At 35.7% G+C, this 19,322-nt stretch overlaps 3 protein-coding genes across 3 annotated transcripts; all 3 read right to left on the bottom strand.

The window, feature by feature from the left end:
* Positions 1 to 629: 629 nt before the first annotated feature.
* LOC134255962 (tigger transposable element-derived protein 4-like) lies at positions 630 to 1,432 on the bottom strand. Its single transcript, XM_062738564.1, has 2 exons — positions 1,298 to 1,432; positions 630 to 1,235 (listed from the first exon to the last, which is right to left on the bottom strand). The coding sequence occupies exons 1-2, from the start codon at positions 1,430 to 1,432 to the stop codon at positions 630 to 632; spliced, it is 741 nt and encodes a 246-aa protein (XP_062594548.1).
* A 24-nt stretch (positions 1,433 to 1,456) lies between these two features.
* On the bottom strand, positions 1,457 to 1,888 carry LOC134255961 (tigger transposable element-derived protein 6-like). Its single transcript, XM_062738562.1, has one exon. The coding sequence runs from the start codon at positions 1,886 to 1,888 to the stop codon at positions 1,457 to 1,459; it is 432 nt and encodes a 143-aa protein (XP_062594546.1).
* A 15,105-nt stretch (positions 1,889 to 16,993) lies between these two features.
* LOC134255960 (uncharacterized) lies at positions 16,994 to 19,076 on the bottom strand. Its single transcript, XM_062738561.1, has 2 exons — positions 18,245 to 19,076; positions 16,994 to 18,013 (listed from the first exon to the last, which is right to left on the bottom strand). Exons 1-2 carry the CDS (start codon positions 18,845 to 18,847, stop codon positions 16,994 to 16,996), a joined length of 1,623 nt encoding a protein of 540 aa, XP_062594545.1. The 5' UTR covers positions 18,848 to 19,076.
* Positions 19,077 to 19,322: the final 246 nt, after the last annotated feature.

Genomic DNA, 19,322 nt, shown 5'->3' with positions numbered 1-19,322 from the left:
AAATGAAAGAATATGGGGTTTGGGCTTCCTATTCATTATATTTAAGATACAGGTGACTCTCGATCTCTCGAAGTTCAAGGGACCAGGATAAAACTTCGAGAGATCGAAGGGTTCGAGAGATAGAAAGTGACTTAATTCCGGAATTTTCAGTTCCGATCATTATCGTTCTACTATTATAGTTACCGGAAGTATATGTTGAGAATAAGCTGGATTTACTATTGCACGTTTTCAATTGGTATTTAACCGGTAATTCATTTGATTTTCACCACAAAGATCGTATTTTGAATAAATGATATGACTTAAAGTTTTGCTGCTTATTTGTTCTCATTTCATGATCAACAGTTACATATACCGGAAGTATCTGTTGATAATATGCTGTCAGTGTCATGGCACGATTTATTCGTATTTACCTGGTAATTTCCTTTAATTTCACCACAAAGATCGTACATGTTTTCTAACCTCTAATTTCTAAGAAAAAAAACTTTTTAAGTTTCGATATTTATTTTTCTCATATCATTTTAAACAATACATATAAAAGTTGTACATGTGTAATAAATAATGTCTAATGTTTTAACGAGTCATGTCACAGCAAATATTTTGACAAAGTTTTTAAAGCACATGTCTTCACTTTACTTCTTCTGGAAGAAAATTGTAATTCTTGATTGCTGGGCTGACTTCTTTAGAACATTGTCTCTGCGTATTATGTCAAGAATCACACTCATCTGGCGCACAATGTCTTGACTGTTTTCACGGCACATTAGGTACTGCATCACAAGTTCACCGGCTGCCTCAGAGTCCTCTGAGTTAGGGGGTTGGATTACAGGCTCACTTGGATCGTCAACTGTCTGTGATTCCACCATGGGGTCGGTAGTTTTCTTTATCAAGATTTCCTCTACAATGCCATCATCACTTAGGTCGGCACAGGTCTCGACCTCGTCGTCGATATTTGTAAATGTCTGGAGCATTCCTGGGTATAGGCCGTGTGTTCTTAGAGTCGCAAGGGGAATGTTGTCTTCTACGTCGAAGTCTTCGTCTTCATTTGGGGTTGAGTTGTCATTCTGGGCAGCAAGTCCAGCATGTCGGAAACAATTGGCAATTGTGGACAGCGTAACGTTGTCCCATGGCTGGCTGAGGAGATGAAGAGCGTCTAGGACGCTGATAGTTGGTGTCTGTCCTTTGTCAATAGCGCTGATGTACCACAGAAGAACTCGTTTCCGGTACTGGACTTTGAGACTCTGGATTATGCCTTGGTCAATGGGTTGAGTCTTTGAGGTAGTGTTGGGGGGGGGGGGGACACCAGGTCGACTGCTTGGAGGCCAGGAATCTTTGGGTGGGCGCGGCAGTTGTCAACAATGAGGGCAATCTTCTTTTTCTTTTTTGTCATCTTCTTCTCCAGCTTCTTCACCCATTCTTTGAAGATGTCGGATGTCATCCACGCTTTTTTGTTGGCATGGTATTATGTAGGCTTGGACTTGACATGCTTAAAGCATCTTGGGTTTGCCGATTTCCCGATGATAAGTAGGGGAAGCTTGTCTTTACCGCTCATGTTGACGCAGACCATTACCGTCAGCCGTTCTTTGTTCTTCTTTCCACCATGGCTGTCGACGTCTTTGAATTCTATGGTCTTGTCTGGAAGCATTCTGAAGAAGATGCCGGTCTCATCTGCATTGTAGATATCGTCTGGGGAGTACGTCTGTAGGAGTAATGGCAACTTTTCTTTCCAGAGAATCATATCGGCAGACTGACAGTCAACCGATTTCTCCTCCCCACAAACTCTCTTGAATGAGATGCTCTGGCGAAATTTGAATTTCTCAAGCCAGTCACTAGATGCCTTGAAATTTGAAATGTTTAATTTACCGGCAAATTCCTCGGCTTTAGTGGCTAGCATTAGGCCAGAAATAGGGATATTTTTGTCTCTGGCTGATTTAAACCATTTCAGCGTGGCTGATTCTACATCGTTAAATGTAGAGGTTTGGTGTTTTTTCTTTTGGGATGAAATTGATGAAAGGCATCAATGATATTTTCTTTATTTTTCAGCCAGGTAGAGAAGGTGTTAAGGGGAACATCAAATTCTTTGGCAATGGCTTTCTTTGACTTTTCTCCCTTTTCTACTGCAGTGATCGCCTTGTACTTCGTTTCGATAGTATTTACATTTAATTTCCGTTTCACGCCTTTCCATCCTTATGCAGACTTAGCATTAAGCGTTATAATCCCCGATCTAGCCATCCCCCCGGGTTGACCGGGTCCTTCACCAGATTGCTCGGTATCACTATTCAGTTCTTGAGATAGGATATCTTGTGCAATGGTCGTCATGATGACTTTGTGTAGAATAAAATAAAAAATCATAAATTATGAAAAATTTATTGACACGTCTCTTAATTATTTTCTCAAAATTATCGTCTCTCTGCCAAGTCAAAATAAGCTGTGAAGCGGTTTGTTTATAAAAAATCAATTAATCAATTAATTATATCAACTATGTAAACACCCAATTAACACGTCCATGCCAGCCCCAGGTGTTAATTGTTTTCCAGGTAAGTCCAGGCTGTGTTAATTTTACGCTTGATTAGCTTGCATGGGCAATCAAAACTTCGAAAGATAGAGGGTAAAAAACAATGAAATCAGTATAACGGGACCAAAATTTTGGTTCGAGAGATAGAGAACTTAGAGAGATTGGAAGTTTGAGAGTAAATTTGCTTAGTTATATAGAGAGAAAAAAAATGGGACCGGAGATTCACTTTGAGAGATCGGAGTTCGAGCCATCGAGAGTCACCTGTATCAGATTGAAGATGCTGAAGTTCAACTGTACATTTATTTTTATGACATCATGTATTTTCATGTTAACTTTTTTGGCGATACACCATTTACTTTTCAAACATCATTCATTTTGCGACAGGAGCCAAGGAGCCTCCACCACTTGGGTGTAACCCCCCCCCCCCAACCACCACCATTTGCTTTTGGCAAGATAAAATGTCCAATAGGCTGTAAGAGCGTTAAATCCCCACACATCTAGCCGAGTAAAATACCAGTTTCGACTCCAAATTAGTAAACGGACTTCAACTCAACATTCACCCGCAGCAACGACTGTAATTTGTGAAGATTAATTTGGAGCCAATATGGAGGTATAGCTCATTGATGGTAATCATAACCATGATGTGATGAAACAGCTGAATGAGCTGTATCCAGAGAGAGACCTAAAAGCCATGTAATAATCTCAGCCATACATTAAAATGATTTCGTACAAAGAAAAGAAATTGCATACATACATCAGTCAACAAAGGAGTGATTAAGAAAACCATGTACATAAAGACTAGAATTTCAAGAACACATTAACAACATTTATATGTTCAATTTTATCTTTAGAGAAGTCACCATATACAAAAAAACTCTAATGGTACCATGTCCTATCTTGGGTTAGCAAGGAATGAAGAAACAACAAATTGTCTGAAGACATCCCTACTAGAAGAACTGAAAATTTTGAGCAACCTATTATTTCAGAAATATGCAGGGAAGTTTTCCAGGAAATATCAAGACGATATATATCAGCTGTTTCATGCTGTGCTAAGACATTTTTTTATTGTTTGCTTTTCAACCTCTGCATATACTTGTATATAAAATCAACTTAATAATAATATCAAATAAATTATTTACCCATGTATATCCCTTTATCACATGGATATGCCTCATTGGATATTCTTTGCATCCCATATTAATTATGTCACAATGTGTTTTTGTTAGCGTAATGAAGTTAATTAAAGTGGATTTCTATATATATAGAAACTGTGTAAATCATTGGTCAGGGTTTAATAAAAATCTCCCATGATTTATAGTTAACTATGATTTTTATCCTATTTGCTGCTTGTATTCATCCCTTCGCCAAGCGTTGGTGATGTAAAACACACAACTTATTGGAAAAAATTATATCTAACTACTTATATATTGACTATGACACCAAATTTATCATTTGAAAAAAAAACATAGTTAAAAATGATTTAAAAAGAAATGGTTATTCTTTAAAGGGATTCCATATAGATTTCCTTAGTGTGTGGTGATCGAAAGGAAGAACAAAAACGAAATAAGCGGCTACAACACGTAATACGTCTCTCCACCATGGACACCAGTTGCTGGAGCCTGGTAGAGTAAATTTCAAATCTGTTCCCGGCAGGCACCATCTTTTCTTTCCGTGAAGTAGGCCGGCTAGGTGTTGACCAGACTCAGGAATGCCCTTCTCCTCCACAATCGACAGCACCTTCATTACAAAAATTGCGAGTACAGGTAGGTATTTTAAGATTTTTCAAGTAAATGAGGATAAATAATTTTCTCATCTATTGTGCTAATGTGCTTTGTGAAAAGAACTAAACAATGTCTTATTGTCATTTAGGCTCCCAAAGAAAGAAAAGAGAAAAAGAAAATGCGATGCATCAATTCCAAAGAAGGTAATTAAGTCAAATTAAATAAGATGTTATAAGAAGGTCTTTATTTCTTATTTCTCATACAGCATCATTTTTTTTGCTGAATATACACGTGGCATGAATTAATGCTTTTTCGAGAAGCACCATGCTCAGGAAATGATCGAAAAATCCGTCGTCAATTCAGTGTATAAAAAATGGACTAACAATTGCAAATAATTACAATGTGTTTTAATCAATTTAAGAGATTTTAAAATCTCATGCTGTAGAAAGAACCTTGAAACTTAGGTGGTAGAAGGAACCTTGGACACTCCAGTGGTAGAAGGAACCTTGGACACTCCAGTGGTAGAAGGAAGCTTGGACACTCAAGTGGTAGAAGGAACCTTGGACACTCCAGTGGTAGAAGGAACCTTGGACACTCAAGTGGTAGAAGGAACCTTGGACACTCAAGTGGAAGAAGGAACCTTGGATACTTAGGTGGTAGAAGGAACCTTAGACACCCAGGTGGTAGAAGGAACCTTGGACACTCCAGTGGTAGAAGGAACCTTGGACACTCCAGTGGTAGAAGGAAGCTTGGACACTCAAGTGGTAGAAGGAACCTTGGACACTCAAGTGGAAGAAGGAACCTTGGATACTTAGGTGGTAGAAGGAACCTTGGACACTCCAGTGGTAGAAGGAATCTTGGACACTCAGGTGGTAGATGGAACTTTGAATACTCATGTGATAGGAAGAACATTGGACACTCGGGTGGTAGAGGGAACCTTGGACACTCTGGCTTTGTGTCCATAAAACAATTCCAGACAAAATTAGTTCTCAACTCAATTTTTTTTCTTAGCTTTGATCAAAACTACTGACCTATTAAAAATTCTCAGACATTTTTTTCACTTCAATTAAATTCTTAGTTTTATTTTAAGAATACTTAATTTTTTTCAAGAAAACTGAACATGGCTGCTGTTCATACACGTCTGCGACGCAATCGTCGTTATGCAAGGGCACTACCTGCTCAAGGGGGTTTTAGGGATAGAAGGGACCTTTTGTCTTATTCTGACGAGGAACTCCTCAAAAGATATCCCTTAAGGAGACCGACTATCTTGTTTATGTATCGTTTTCCACCCACAGAAAAAGGAAAGGACGAGGAAGCTGGAAGAACAGGAGTATACGAGAAAAAGTAATGGAAATCTGTGCAGTAAATGCAAGAAAGACAGACATACACCTGGCCATAAACAATATTATGGAAATGTATACTGCCTTGAAACAGTCACATAGTTAGTCATTTAAATGCTGGCTAGAAGAGCTCAAGAGGAGGAACTATGGGAAAAAGAAGCCTGCCTGAATTTCTTTGAAATGCGATTGTTTTCTCCTTAACCTTTCCCAAGGATATGATAAATTAATTCATAAAATATTAAATGACGCTTTTTACAGTAATGAGAAGCTTCTAATAATGATGTGAAGCTAACACTTGTGACTTGAGCATTTGTGTCCATTCTCAGCAGTGACACGATTTGATTTGTTAACAATGATGTCAATTTGATTATAATACCCATTCTCGAGAAATGTCATTGTATTTCTTCATTTTTCTTATAGAAGTGACATATATTCTGTGGTATTATGATATTACACTAGCAGTGATACACTTTTATTTTTAGCAGCGTTACCATTGTGTTTCTAGTGTGAGGATTCCAGTGAATTTTTTTTCTATATTACTCCTGGGAGAATGGATTGATAGAGATGCCTAGCTGAGGATGGCAGTTCAGCTGTACTGATGGTGGCAGTACCTTTGCAGTTCTTTTGACTGGTAAAAGGAATTGTATTAATTTAACGCTGATTCAACATTGATTCGCAGTGATACCCACACTCAGGAAATATGACCATGTTTCCTAAATTTGTTCTGTGGGTGTTACGCACTCTGTGATGTTGTGAAATGACACTTGCATTTTAGCAGTGATAGACACTTGCATTTTTGGCAGTGATGTGACACTTGCAAAGTTAACAGTAATAACATTGTGTGTCTAGTTCCTTTCATATACTTTTATTTTCTTCATGGGGAAAGTATGGACAAAGACGTCTGGCTGAGGGTAGGACAGTTGCAGTCATTTTGACCAGGGAGTGAAATTGTAAAAGTTAACACTGATTCAACTGATTCGCAGTGATACCCATAAATGTGACCATGTTTCCTTTATTTCACAGTAATTTATATAACTAAGAATCTTAGTTTGTTTAAAATTATATGCTTTTATTTTTTATTTTACATTAAATTATTATAAACTAAGATTTTTAATCTTCACAGTAATTTATATATCTAAAAAACTTAGTTTGTTTAAAATTATATGCTTTTATTTTTTATTTTACATTAAATTATAATAAACTAAGATTTGTAATCTTAAAACATTTTCAAAGTTGCATGAATGGGGTATTATAGTATTTAAGGAAGACCCATACTTTTAAGGATCCGGTTTTAATTTTACACATCGACATAAAATTTTATATATATGTATGTGTATATGTATACTGAATAATCTTTCTTGTATAAGGGGAAGACCATCATATTCATTATGTGGAGGTGGGCCTGGCAGATTTTGGAAAAGAATAATCTGTCCTTGAAAATGTTAAAAATAAATAATCTGTCCTCCACTACAAAGAAAATAAATAAATTATCTGACCTTGATTTCTCATATTTTAATATTGTAAAAATATCTTTTTTTATTTACGTGTAATTTAATTTCAAAAGTTTTCAATTCAATTTTTGTTGGCTTGCTTCGCTCGCCATTTTAGAACCAAATAGTATTTATAATCAGATTACCAGGCTGGATACTTAAGTCAGTTTATCAACATTACAATGTGCACTTAGTAGGTGTGATGAGTAACTTTTAATACAAACCAATTCTTATACAACATAAAAGATAAATTTTCTTGTCGAATAATTATACTTTTCGGATAAATCGATACAAAATATACACTGGCGGATTGAAGGAACACAAACATGTGTACGACCCCAGGCCCTCCCTTAAAATTTCAAAGTATAATACGAATAATAATAATGCCATACTTTGGGACAATAGTTTATACCAATTTTAATATTTTTGTGCCTAGTTTTACTCTTAATATACACAAAAATCCAAGAGTTTCAGGGGGCTTGCCCCCTGGGCCCTTTTCATCCAAAGTATGATATGACTTAATGTCATAATTTGGTACACATCTAATCAATTCCTACAAAAGATTTACTCATATTGAAAACCCAAGAGCTTAAGGTGGCTTTGCTCCCTGAACTAACTTCATTCAAAGTACGGTATGACCAGTATTTATTATGTCATACTTTGGATCCCTAATAACCAATACCACTATAATAGTGTCTGGTTTTACTCTAAAAATACACAAAACCCCAAGAGCTTCCGGGGAGGGGGGTACTCCTTGGCCTCCACAAGGGCTTCGCTAAGGACCCACTGGGGCCCTTACGGCGGCCCAGACCTCTTGCCAAAAAAAAGTTAAACATGTCCCCTCCCCAAATCCTGTATCCGAATATGGTATGTAAATGATTAGTCTTATAGAATCAATTGATCAAGGTACGGTAAGACATAGAAGAAAAATTCTGTCCTTGACAATCTTGAAAATAAATAATCTGTCCTTGTTTATCTTGAAAATATAATCCATCTCGAAAAAAATTACCAGGCCCCGCCCACCTCAGGATCAAATGGTCGTCCCCTAATTCATAGATAGGTGATACTGAAATCCGAGACACTTAAGAAAGATAAGATGGAAAATGACAACGTAGATGCAACACACTTACTTGATCCCACAGGAGATGATGCAACACAGGTGTGAACAAAAATAGGCCTGGGAGACAATGCCCTTTTTGTGATACTTTTTCGTCAGGGTTGAGTGATCATATTGCGAGTAGTCGTAAAACTGAGGAACGTGTCATAAATGCATTTTCACTTACAAAAGTAATAAGTAATAAAAGATCGAGAATTCCAAAATTCAAAAAGGAGGGAATTCGAAAGGCAAAAGCTTCTGTCCTTTCACAGAAAAATCATGATTTTACTAATCTTTTACATGAAATAAAGGTGTGTTCCCTGAACGTCTACTCATTATAAAATTATTTAATTATCACACTCAATTAAGGGGCCCTCTAAGGGGTACAGGTAGAGTTTACTTGAATTATCAATACCTGTATTTATTAAAGGAGGAATTCTACAGCAAAACAGTATTATTTTTTTTTTTTTACCTTTTTTTATTTTTAAGATTTTATCAATATCAATTGGTGTATATTTTTCATTTTCATTTTTCATAAATAATTTTTAACAACAATGAAAAACACTTATCTGCCTTTTTGTGACATGTTTCATTAGATTTTAATATTGTACCTTATAATTAACAGCAAGCTTATAACTTAAAAATTAAGACCTCTTAAATTCCCCACCAACCCCCATATCAAATTGGATTTCTGAAATTATTTTTTAAGATAAGTTGTCAAAAAAAGTAGTACCATGAGAACTGTTCCTTTTTTTGAATTTTAAAAGCTTTTTCTTTAATAGAAAATATTTATTGTATGAACAAATATTTGTTTGGTACTTTCAATTATATAATAAGTTTATAATAAGTTTATTCAGGATACAACTTTGGGCAATACAGCCCATCAGTTTACAAAATGACAAATATATATACATGTACATGTACAACATATTATACAATCGACTCTCAAAGAGTCTAAACTGGGGGGTGAAACCCCAGGTCAAGTGTTCCTCAGTCCCACAGTTCCAATCATCATTTATATGATACAATTATAATGAATTTGAAATTAGCAGTACAGTATTATTCAAAGATAGAGTACAATATACAACCATGCTATTTTGATATACAGATGTACAGACATAAATATAAAGAACTTAAATGTAAGTCAACCTGATAAATAATCGTTACGTAATGTTAGAGCATGTTGAATATATTTCCCTAGACCAACCAAAGTAGATATGAGGTATGTACTTAATAATTGGATTAATTTAAATGTACTTGGTGATTTGTAATAATACTCATTTATATATTTTTTTCTTAGATTTAGATATCTAGGACATTGGAAAATGAAATGAAATTCGTCTTCTATTTGATGACTATCACAAACTTCGCATATTCTATCATTTCTGCTTTTGCCTTGGTACCTTCCGCATTCTATGTTTAAATAGTGCGATGAAAGTCTTATGTGGGAAATATGCTTTTTTAAATTACTTTGTAAAGGTTTTGTTAAATAAGGTTGCATTTTACAGAAGTCAGGTTGGACAATGTGCTTATATAGAAAACATTTTGACGAATTATCCATAAATGCATTGCATTCTTGGAGATGTATATCTAGTAGTCTGTTTTTATATATATGCATGAAATTAGCAGAGTTTATTACTTGTTGATTAATCCAAAATTCTCCCAGACCCAACCTAAATAATTCAAGCTTTACTTCACGCGCCCAATTTATACTTGTGCTTGTTCCCGGCCCATTCTCTGCACCATGTCGCAGGTACTCGTATGACGATTTTAAAATGCAGTTTTCTGTTTTTAATAATTTACACCAGAACTTCATGATTCTTAGTTTTCTTTGAATAATAAGTGGATATCGTCCCAATTCTCTATAAATCATGTAAGTACATGCATTGCGCTTAACACCAAGAGTATTTTTACAGAAGGATAAATGCAGTCTTTCAATTTCTGGAGATTTATGAAAACCCCAGATTTCGCTACCATACGATAAAATGCTGCCAACATATGTATCAAATAGCTGACAGCGGGTTTCGGCGTTAAATTCAAATTTCTGAATATTACGGTTTAGACCAAACAGAGCTTTTTGACCTTGTTCAGCTAATTTTTTTTGCGTAACATTAAATTTACCGTTGTAGTTTAAACATAATCCAAGGTAATTAAAAGAATTGACAATTTCTAAAACTTCATTATTGTACGTCCATGAAAAATTAACGCACCCCCCTTTCCTGAATACTAAAACTTTGGTTTTTGCGGTGTTCACGGTCAAATTCCATGATGATACGTATCCTTGTAAAGCATCAAGCAAGTTCTGTAACTCTTCTGGCGTGTTAGCGAATATTACTGTGTCATCTGCGAACATTAAAACAAAAAGATTTAGTTCTCTTAATTCTACACTTGGGCATTTATCGTTTATGAAATGATTTTCCAAGTCGTTAACGTACATATTGAATAATATCGGTGATAGTACTTCCCCCTGCAACAACCCGGTATTTACAGAGAATTCCTCGGATATCTCTCCTGCATTTTTGACACAGGCGCGTACATCAACATAGAGCGATCGGATAATTCGAAGGAATTTTCCGGTGATTCCCAATTTGATCAATTTATACCATAATTTTTCCCGGTTGATTGTATCAAATGCCTTTTTATAGTCGATAAAACAGCAATATAAACGTTGTTTATTATTCAACTTTTGTGATATTAAACTTTGAAGAGCAAATATCGCGTCAGTAGTTGAACGCCCAGTCTGAAATCCAAATTGTGCATCAGTTATAATATTTTCTGAGATATTCCATTTCATTATTCTTTCGTTAAGGATTGAAGTAAAAAGTTTTCCCAGACTGCTTGTGATGCTGATGCCTCTATCAAGTATCAATGCCATATATCAAGTATTTAATTTTTAAGATATTTATGGTACATGTATTAATGAACTCCAGATTTATAACAATATTTTAGTTTGGGTGAATTAACTGAACTTGAACTTGAGTACAAAACTTTATCAGTAAATATTAAAGTATTTAATCACATCAAGGTAACACAGGTAAACTCTACCTGGATCCCTTAGATGGCCCCCTAATTGAGTGTGATAATTAAATAATTTTATAATGAGTAGACGTTCAGGGAATAAACCGAAATAAAGGCTTTTAAAAGTGAGTTATCGGTAATGTGTTCTCTCTGCAAATGTTTTTTATAGAACTTGGGAAAAGATGTGTTGTAGCAGAAGGAACAACTGAATACCCATCGTTATGCAGTGTGAGACTTCTGAAACCGGATTTAGGTTATTCTGACAGTTACAGACAGGAGAAATTGAATTGTTTTCATGATTTTCATAAATGTTTTCACTGAAGTTGGAAAACTTTTTAAAGAAGATGACTGGATTAAAAGATATGGATTTTTTAAATTTCAAAATCCAATTGCGTGCTGAGAAGAGGGGAAAATACGAAGATCACTTATGTCTAATCTTAGACGACCTGCCTATCTGTAATTGTAATTGAAGAAAATTATGACTAAAAAAATCCATCCATCAATTTGAACGCCTGTCGGAAAATGTTTAACTGAGACTATATGCTTCAGTTTCAAACCTCTTATACAGTAAAGGTCAGTTTGAATTCTCTTTGTTTCCTTATAACAGACAAATGCAAAGTTGTGAAATCAAATTACTACATGTACTTTGGAAGAGAAGACCAAGAAGCCCAAGAAATGAATATATTTACTGAAGTGTTACAAGTTGACTGCGCATCTTTTTTTGTTAGTGCAGAGGAATATGTTATTTTAAAAAGAGGCATACTGTATCTCGGAATTAACCAAAGTTGCCAAGTGAAGAAGAATTCAAAATGCTCAGGTATTTTTCTAAAATAACAATTGAAAATTTGTCATCATGTTTTCCAGTATAAGGAATTTATTAAATTTACCAGGTTTATAGATGCTGTGGTTGTAGGTTAACATTGCTAAATACAAGGAAAAGCCAGTCAAATTGCATAACTTTGAAATACTGGGGTGATGGCCTGAATGGGGGCATGGGTAGATCTACAAATGTGTAAAAATGTCAACTTGCCTTGAAAACCATAACAAGTATCGGATAATTTTTCAGTTCATTAGACGAGCATATTCAGAAGAAAGAATCTAATTCAAATGCCTTAGCAAAGGGGTTCAACTCCTTTATAGATTTCGGCTCAAATATCAGTAAAAGCTATTTTATGAACATTTCTTACCTGGAATTCAAATGTAGATGTGCAAGACATGAGTTGATCCAATAATACTCAGTATGATCAAATGATGAGGGTTTTCTTGTATGTCTTCACCACAACTTGAATTTGTACGCCATGTTTACGGACCTTGAAAGATTTTATTTTGGTACAGCAAATGATAATTTTGGATTTATAGAAGCGTAATACATGCTCAAAAAACATGAACCATGGAGTATCTGTCTTTACTCCAACAGCGGAAGAAATGGCAACAAGACGAAAGAAATCTTCAAGTCGGTGATGTAGTCCTTCCTCGTGACAAGACACTTCATCGCAATGACTGGCCAATGGGGATTGTGGAGAACACTTATCCAAGTGATGATGCGCGTGTCCGTAAGATAGAAGTTCGCATTGGCATGGACAGAAAGATTTTCAAACGCCCAGTGACAGAATTTGAGCTTCTTGTACCAAACAAACAGTAGTGGGAATGTGTCGTGAGAGGACATTTGATGAAAATGTTTGTGAAGCACAGTAAACTGTATCTTTTATTGTGTATAATTGTTGTTTCGAATACTGATATTTGGTAGAGTTACATAATTTTAGTGACGGGGAGTGTAATGTTACCACACCCGACGAATCCGGAAATTGATGTCCATCTTTATTTACTTTCATTTTTGTTTGTATAACGGCATTTCCGGAAGTCTGCACAAGGTTCATGCACTCAAATGTATCAACCAAATTTCTTGTTATATAGCGGCAAACATGTAAATTTTATAATTGAAAATGTCTGAATATTAGATTATTTAGTTTGCAGTTTACTATGCAATCATTTTATTGTGCATGTCATAAGTATTTTTGTTTATGCTGTACTTGCAACTCGCAGTCGATGCTATTTTTAGATATAAAATACACAAGCTGTTAAAAAGTCAGTTTAAAGTTAAATTTTACAAAAAATTTAATGATTTTTGAGTAGAACAAGTTGATACTGTGTTGCTTAACTATTGGTAGTGTAGAAGAATTTACAGAAGAAACTCAAATATAAGTTATAAATGTCAGGATTAATTTGTGTAATGTTTACCTATGAATCTATATAAGTTTCTTGGAAGTTTTTGATTTATATTACATGAAGTTGTGAATCTACATGAATTAATTTGTATTTCTATTTTGTGTAGCTTTCACAGAATGTCTCACAAGAGAACCATATATGATGTCTGCTCCAGGCCCTTGAATTTGAATAAAATCTGAATTGAACCTTTGAGGCATTTTGTTAACTGAAACAAAACAAGAGTGAACCTCGAACAATGAGAGACAATCTGATTTCTACAGAATTCCTAAGTCTAAAGATGAAAATTGTCAATTTGAAATAAATAAAAAAGTGTGCAAGAAAAATTAGAGATAAATTAAAATGTAGATTTTCATAGAGTTCATAGGATGGTATGCAATATACATATACCCGGCAAAGTGATGCCATTTGTTGTTAAATTTGTTCTGTTCAAGGAAAGGGAAATGGTGATGAAGGCAGCATATAAATAGTAAGAAGAAGAAAATATACAGTTTTGAATTAGTGAACATTTCACCGTGAAATTAATGAAAATAAGGAAATAACTTCAAGCTGCAAAACAACAAGAGAGGAAAACGCAACTCATTTACGATAAACATCATCGATGGGAAACTTTGCACACCTGACTAATCAAGATTGATTGTATATTTTTTTACGTCCCTCTTGAGAATTTTTCACTCATATGGAGACTTCAACGTATGCCGGTGAAGGGCTTCAAATTTAGACCTATACTCGGCACTCATGATCAGGGCCATTGAGCAGTGAGGGTTCTTTATCGTGCCAGCGCCTACCGTGACACGGGACCTAGGTTTTTAAGGTCATATCCGAAACCCGTGCCTTTCACTTCTAATGCCGAGGACGAAGAGCATGATAACAATTCAAACATGCCGCCAGGACGAGCTATAGACCCGCACTTATCAGCAGCAGCTCCGGAATTAAATCAGAGAGGTAGGGGCCAAACTAGACAGAGTTCGCTTGAACGTTAGAGTACTATAGAGTACGCTTATAAAATTTAATAGTTTAATGGAATTAAACTGCATTTTGTATGTTTTTCTTCGTAAGTTTAACATAATATACATATAATTCAAATAAAAACTTTTTCGTTTAAGAAGTTATTTTAAATTTTGATATTATGTTACGGGTTATCGTTTCATCTGGACGATCCCGATCTAATATAAAATCAAATGTTTCATTTTTTATGTGAAAAATAGTGATTTTTTCGTGATGCAATTACTTTAATTTTTGATGAATAAAATTCATTTGAAATTAACAAGTCTGAAAAATATAGTAATCGAGATAAGGGGTGATTATAAACCTTAGAGCACTGAATCATGAGTATTGCTCTCTTGTCAAAATATCGCTAATACAAATATTTGAGACATATTATCTATTTCATAACTATTTTTAATGTATTAATTCATCACGATGTTTACCGGTCACGGTAGCCTAGTGGTAGAGCGTTCGCTTCGTGATCGGGAGGCCCGGGTTCGATTCTCGATCGCGGCACCGCGTCATACCTAACACGTAAATAAAGGTAGTGATTGTTCCTTCGCCAAGCGCTCGGCACTAGAAGTGAAAATCACGGGTCTTTCGGATATGACCTTAAAAAAGAAGGTCCCGTGTCACGGTAGGCGTTGGCACGATAAAGAACCCTCACTGCTCAATGGCCCTGAGTGCCGAGTATAGGTCTAAATTTGAAGCCCTTCACCGGCATCGGTGACGTCTCCATATGAGTGAAAAATTCTCAAGAGGGACGTTAAACAATATACAATCAATCAATCAATCATCACGATGTTTAAAGGAATTACACTGTAGGCATGTTCTTTTGTAGGTTCCTGACGAGTGGATGAGGAAGACGCCATTGGATACCATAAGGATTATAATACATACATCTTTTATTTGTTTTTATACATATTGGATTAAAAACTAGGGATCTGAAATGTCTTTTTATAATCAAAAACACTTTTCATTATTAAGTTCACAGTAATTTTTTTTTCTTGATGATTTGATAGGCCTTGGGTCACTAAGGAGGCAGAGAAAACCCAAGGCATCCCTTCGACAGTCTAGTTATGGTGTTGATGAGAGGAGCAAAAGAGTACCTGCCTGTCTTACCAAAATGGAGGATGGCAGACAAAGAATTTAACGTTCAACATTTTTTTGCTTCTAATTACTCAAAATTACTTAAATACGTAACTTCATATTCTTTCAATTATTAAAAAACAATACAGAATGTCTGCATGGAAAGATGGCTTTGTGTGCAACCTCAAATCTGCTTCCATCCCCCTTCTCCCCCCATTTCTCCAACTCTGTCAAGTCCAGCATCGGTCACTGTCTGTGGGCACATTTTCCTCGCTCAACTCTGCATGTCAATTGCATGCAATGACAAGACAGGAGATATTGCATTAATAGACAACAATGTCCACTTCATATTTGGAACAAAGATTTGAGATCTTGGCAACAAAAACTGCAAATTGATACATAAGTAGTTATGAACTATATTTCCAATTCCAACTGTTTCTCTAATTAAGATAAACACTACAAAAATAAATTGTTAATTTCATGGTCATACGGTTTTCTCTATTGAAATACTACTGAGAGGTCAAATGCTTACCTGTAATAATATTAGTGGAATATAAATACACTTTATAAAAAATTGATGTTTTGTTCAATTGTTTATTAATAATAAGATTTATTTTTTTGCAACCTAATTAATCGTGAGGTATCTCCAGATCAAAAGCTAGCGCAGCGATGTTTACGATCAGCGGGGCCGAGAACTCCTATCTGGAGCACATGGAGAAATAGGCACAACCGCACTCAATCATCTGATAAAGATATCGTCCCTCGGTCATTACCATCCGACTTCGAACGAAACTCAACTTCCCCCTCTAATTTAATATATGTAAGCAACTCAACTGACCCCTCCCTGTTAAATAGCCCTGAGTGTCGAATATAGGACAAAATTTGAAGCCCTCCTACGGCAAGTGGTGCCACGTCTCCATATGAGAGGGACGTTGAACAATATACAATCAATCAATAAATCTTCATGAGTACTTTTTATGGCTATATCCTGTTATCTGCAACGCGTTGCGTATAAGTTTTGGGGACTAGTATGACTTATGAAATTGATAATATTCATCGGGTTCGTTATTCTAAATATGAAGATAGCGTCGTTTTGACAAGATTGTTAATGGTGGCATGCGAGAAAATTATCAAATATCGTAAGTATTCCCTACATATTTTCTCTTGATCCACCAGCAGATGAAAACATTATATCTATTTTTATTTAATTTCATGGTTCCTCGATTTTACTACTTTTTTAAAGAACTTTTTCTCTTCTTTTGCAATTTCAGAATGGCGTATTTAATGTATTGTGTAAATTTGTATTTTTTTTAAATATCGTATTTCTATGTAATTCTTATACTTTTTATTTTGCAAATAAACATAGAAATATAATATTTAGAAAAGTACTTAAAATAATTAAATTGATGGACAAACCATTCAATACACCATTCAGAACTCAAGCATTACCATATACTGATATACGTCAATCTAAATAAAACATAAAAAGCCAAGAAAAAAAAAAGTATTTTCAAATTTTATTACATGAAATCGTCATCATCAGATGCCCAAACAAAGGCAGACTTTGAATAGGGGTTTGATTTTCTTTTCTCTTTCTTAGAAGGCTCTGGGACAATGTTCACAGGTTCAAACCCCACAGGAGCACAGATCTTCTCTTTTTTAGATGTCACTTTGGACTTAGGACTTCCACCTCTCTTTTTTTTAAGAGAAACTTTTGATTTGGCTTTTGACGGTCCAGATGTGGATGGTCCAGAGGTTGATGGTCCAGGTTCGGTCAGAGTCTTGTCTGCCTCATCAGCTGAAGAAGAAGAGATGACGATTGGCGGATTTACAGATGTACCACGAGATGCTGCTCTGAGGACTCTAGTGGAGGCGGCACTTGATAGAGGTGATGTGTCTGAACCAATGATATCATGGGCAATTTCATCAGTTGTTGTACTCTTGATGGAAGACAGGGGTGTTTCCCGGAAACGATTTGGTGGAATCTCTGTGTCGTCACTTTCAGCCTCACTTGTAGAGATTTCAGCATCAGTATTAACTGGAGCGACAGTTGAGTCCGCGTCCATGGTCCAAGAATCAAACAGAGGAGTGGTGTACTGGTAGTCAGGGGCAGATTCCAGGGTGAAGATGGTCTTCATTGTCTCGAAAAATCCACCATACAGGTTCCCTTTCTTTTCTGATCTCCACATGATCTCAGCCAAGTGCCCCTCAAATTGTCGAACCTTGGTCCCAGACATGCGCCGAAAATGCTCCTTGGCATGCTTCCAGGCTCCCTCTATCTGATTTGTGCAGACAACCTCCTCCACCCCAGTTGTGACATTCCTGTAAACTTTTTTGAAGGAGTATTTATGGAGGACTGTAAAGTGGCGGTACCCAAGGTCATTTAGGTCACAGTAGGCGGTCCACCCATCACTGTAAATGGTAGTACCAGGTTCAACATGTCTTTGGATGAGAGGTATTAAAGTACCTGCTGTACGATCTGCTACCGGGTAGATGATGATGGTGTTAGACTCACGCTCAACCATCCCAAAAATCCAGACCTGCAAAATAAAACAAGGGGCATTAAGAAAAAGTAAGCAGTAGCATCTATCCTAATATTTTTTTTTGTATGTGTAACTGTATTTTATATTTTATAATACTTTTCTATGTCTATTTTAATCATTCATCGTTTTAAACTTTAGCCTTATAATATTTGTATATGCAACAGAAGTAACCATATTAAACAATGTATTATCACTTATTATCATAATCTTAATTATAGATTTAAATACCTTCATTCCCCCATGTGGATTTCCTCTATGATACTTGGTTCTTTTACCAAAGAGGGATTCATCAATTTCGACCGTGCCTGACAGCTTCTTGAACCTCGTATTTCTGTAGAAATGTTCCTTGAAGACTTCTCTCACGAAGGAACCCCAGTTTACAGCTGTTGTACCATATGCTATGCCTACAAATCTGGAGCATTGCAGCAAGGTCAGCTTGTCCAAATAACTTTTAATAAAAAGCATGCAATCTGGGATGGTCAGCGTTGAGCCCTCAAAGAAAGAATTCACCCTCATTGCCTTTTGATGATTCCGGTTCTTAGTACAGCGCAAAATCTCCCCTCCAGTGCGGGCTGCTGACTCTCTCAATACCATGTTTCCATTACATTTCTCCCCTTCAGAGCTCCTGCTGCCATTTTTTTTCTTTGAAGTACAAGGTAGCTGGGTAACAAGGAGGCCATTTTTTCTGCACCATTCATTGACTTGAGCCTCCTCACGCATAAACAGCCTGAAGAAGTTCCATGGATTCTCTAAGTCGCTAAAGGTGAAGTCAAGGATATTACTCTGCGAAGCTCTGAAGTTTCCAGCAATTTTTCTCTCTCTCTCTGCCATGCCTGCTACTTGTAGTGTGTAAAGAACTCAATTTTGGGGGGAAACTACTGGGTATGGGTTTATATAGGGATAGTAACAAGCATGGTCTCTAGAAACTCATGATTTTCATGCAGAGTGGATTTATAATATGTATTTCATTGGATGTTTCCGAAAAAAACGACTTGCCAATTTCCTTATAAGGCAGTTAGGAGAATAAGAGATCATACACATTTTCTCAATCAATTTCTGTTTATTTGCAACCAATATAATTGCAAAAATATGACTAGAAATCTGCAAAATACATATAAAAATACCTAAATTATTTTTATTTTAACAAAGAATGCAGTATTATATGCAGAAAGAACGTTTAATCGTCATCTTTTGCACCTTTTCATAGAGGTACTACTACCAATTACTATAATGTTTACAAAAAAGTTCCCACAATTCATTGATTTTATTGGTTAACCTAAATCACGTGGTATGAAATCTTTCCTTA

Source organism: Saccostrea cucullata, unplaced genomic scaffold (assembly GCF_032062105.1).
Source record: "Saccostrea cucullata isolate Sc308-1 unplaced genomic scaffold, CSIRO_AGI_Scuc_v1 ctg1961, whole genome shotgun sequence".
NCBI lineage: Eukaryota > Metazoa > Mollusca > Bivalvia > Ostreida > Ostreidae > Saccostrea > Saccostrea cuccullata.
The sequence above is the reverse complement of the archived record's forward strand: the minus strand, read 5'-3'. Positions and strand labels throughout refer to the sequence as shown.

Excerpts from the sequence above, each read along its gene's own strand:
- LOC134255962 (XM_062738564.1), bottom strand. The coding sequence starts at position 1,432 with ATGACATCCGACATCTTCAAAGAATGGGTGAAGAAGCTGGAGAAGAAG. Across the intron at positions 1,236-1,297 it reads GCCTCCAAGCAGTCGACCTG|AGTCTCAAAGTCCAGTACCG; the intron begins GTGTCCCCCCCC and ends GGCATAATCCAG.
- LOC134255961 (XM_062738562.1), bottom strand. The coding sequence starts at position 1,888 with ATGCTAGCCACTAAAGCCGAGGAATTTGCCGGTAAATTAAACATTTCA.
- LOC134255960 (XM_062738561.1), bottom strand. The coding sequence starts at position 18,847 with ATGGCAGAGAGAGAGAGAAAAATTGCTGGAAACTTCAGAGCTTCGCAG. Across the intron at positions 18,014-18,244 it reads ATCCACATGGGGGAATGAAG|GTCTGGATTTTTGGGATGGT; the intron begins GTATTTAAATCT and ends TTTATTTTGCAG.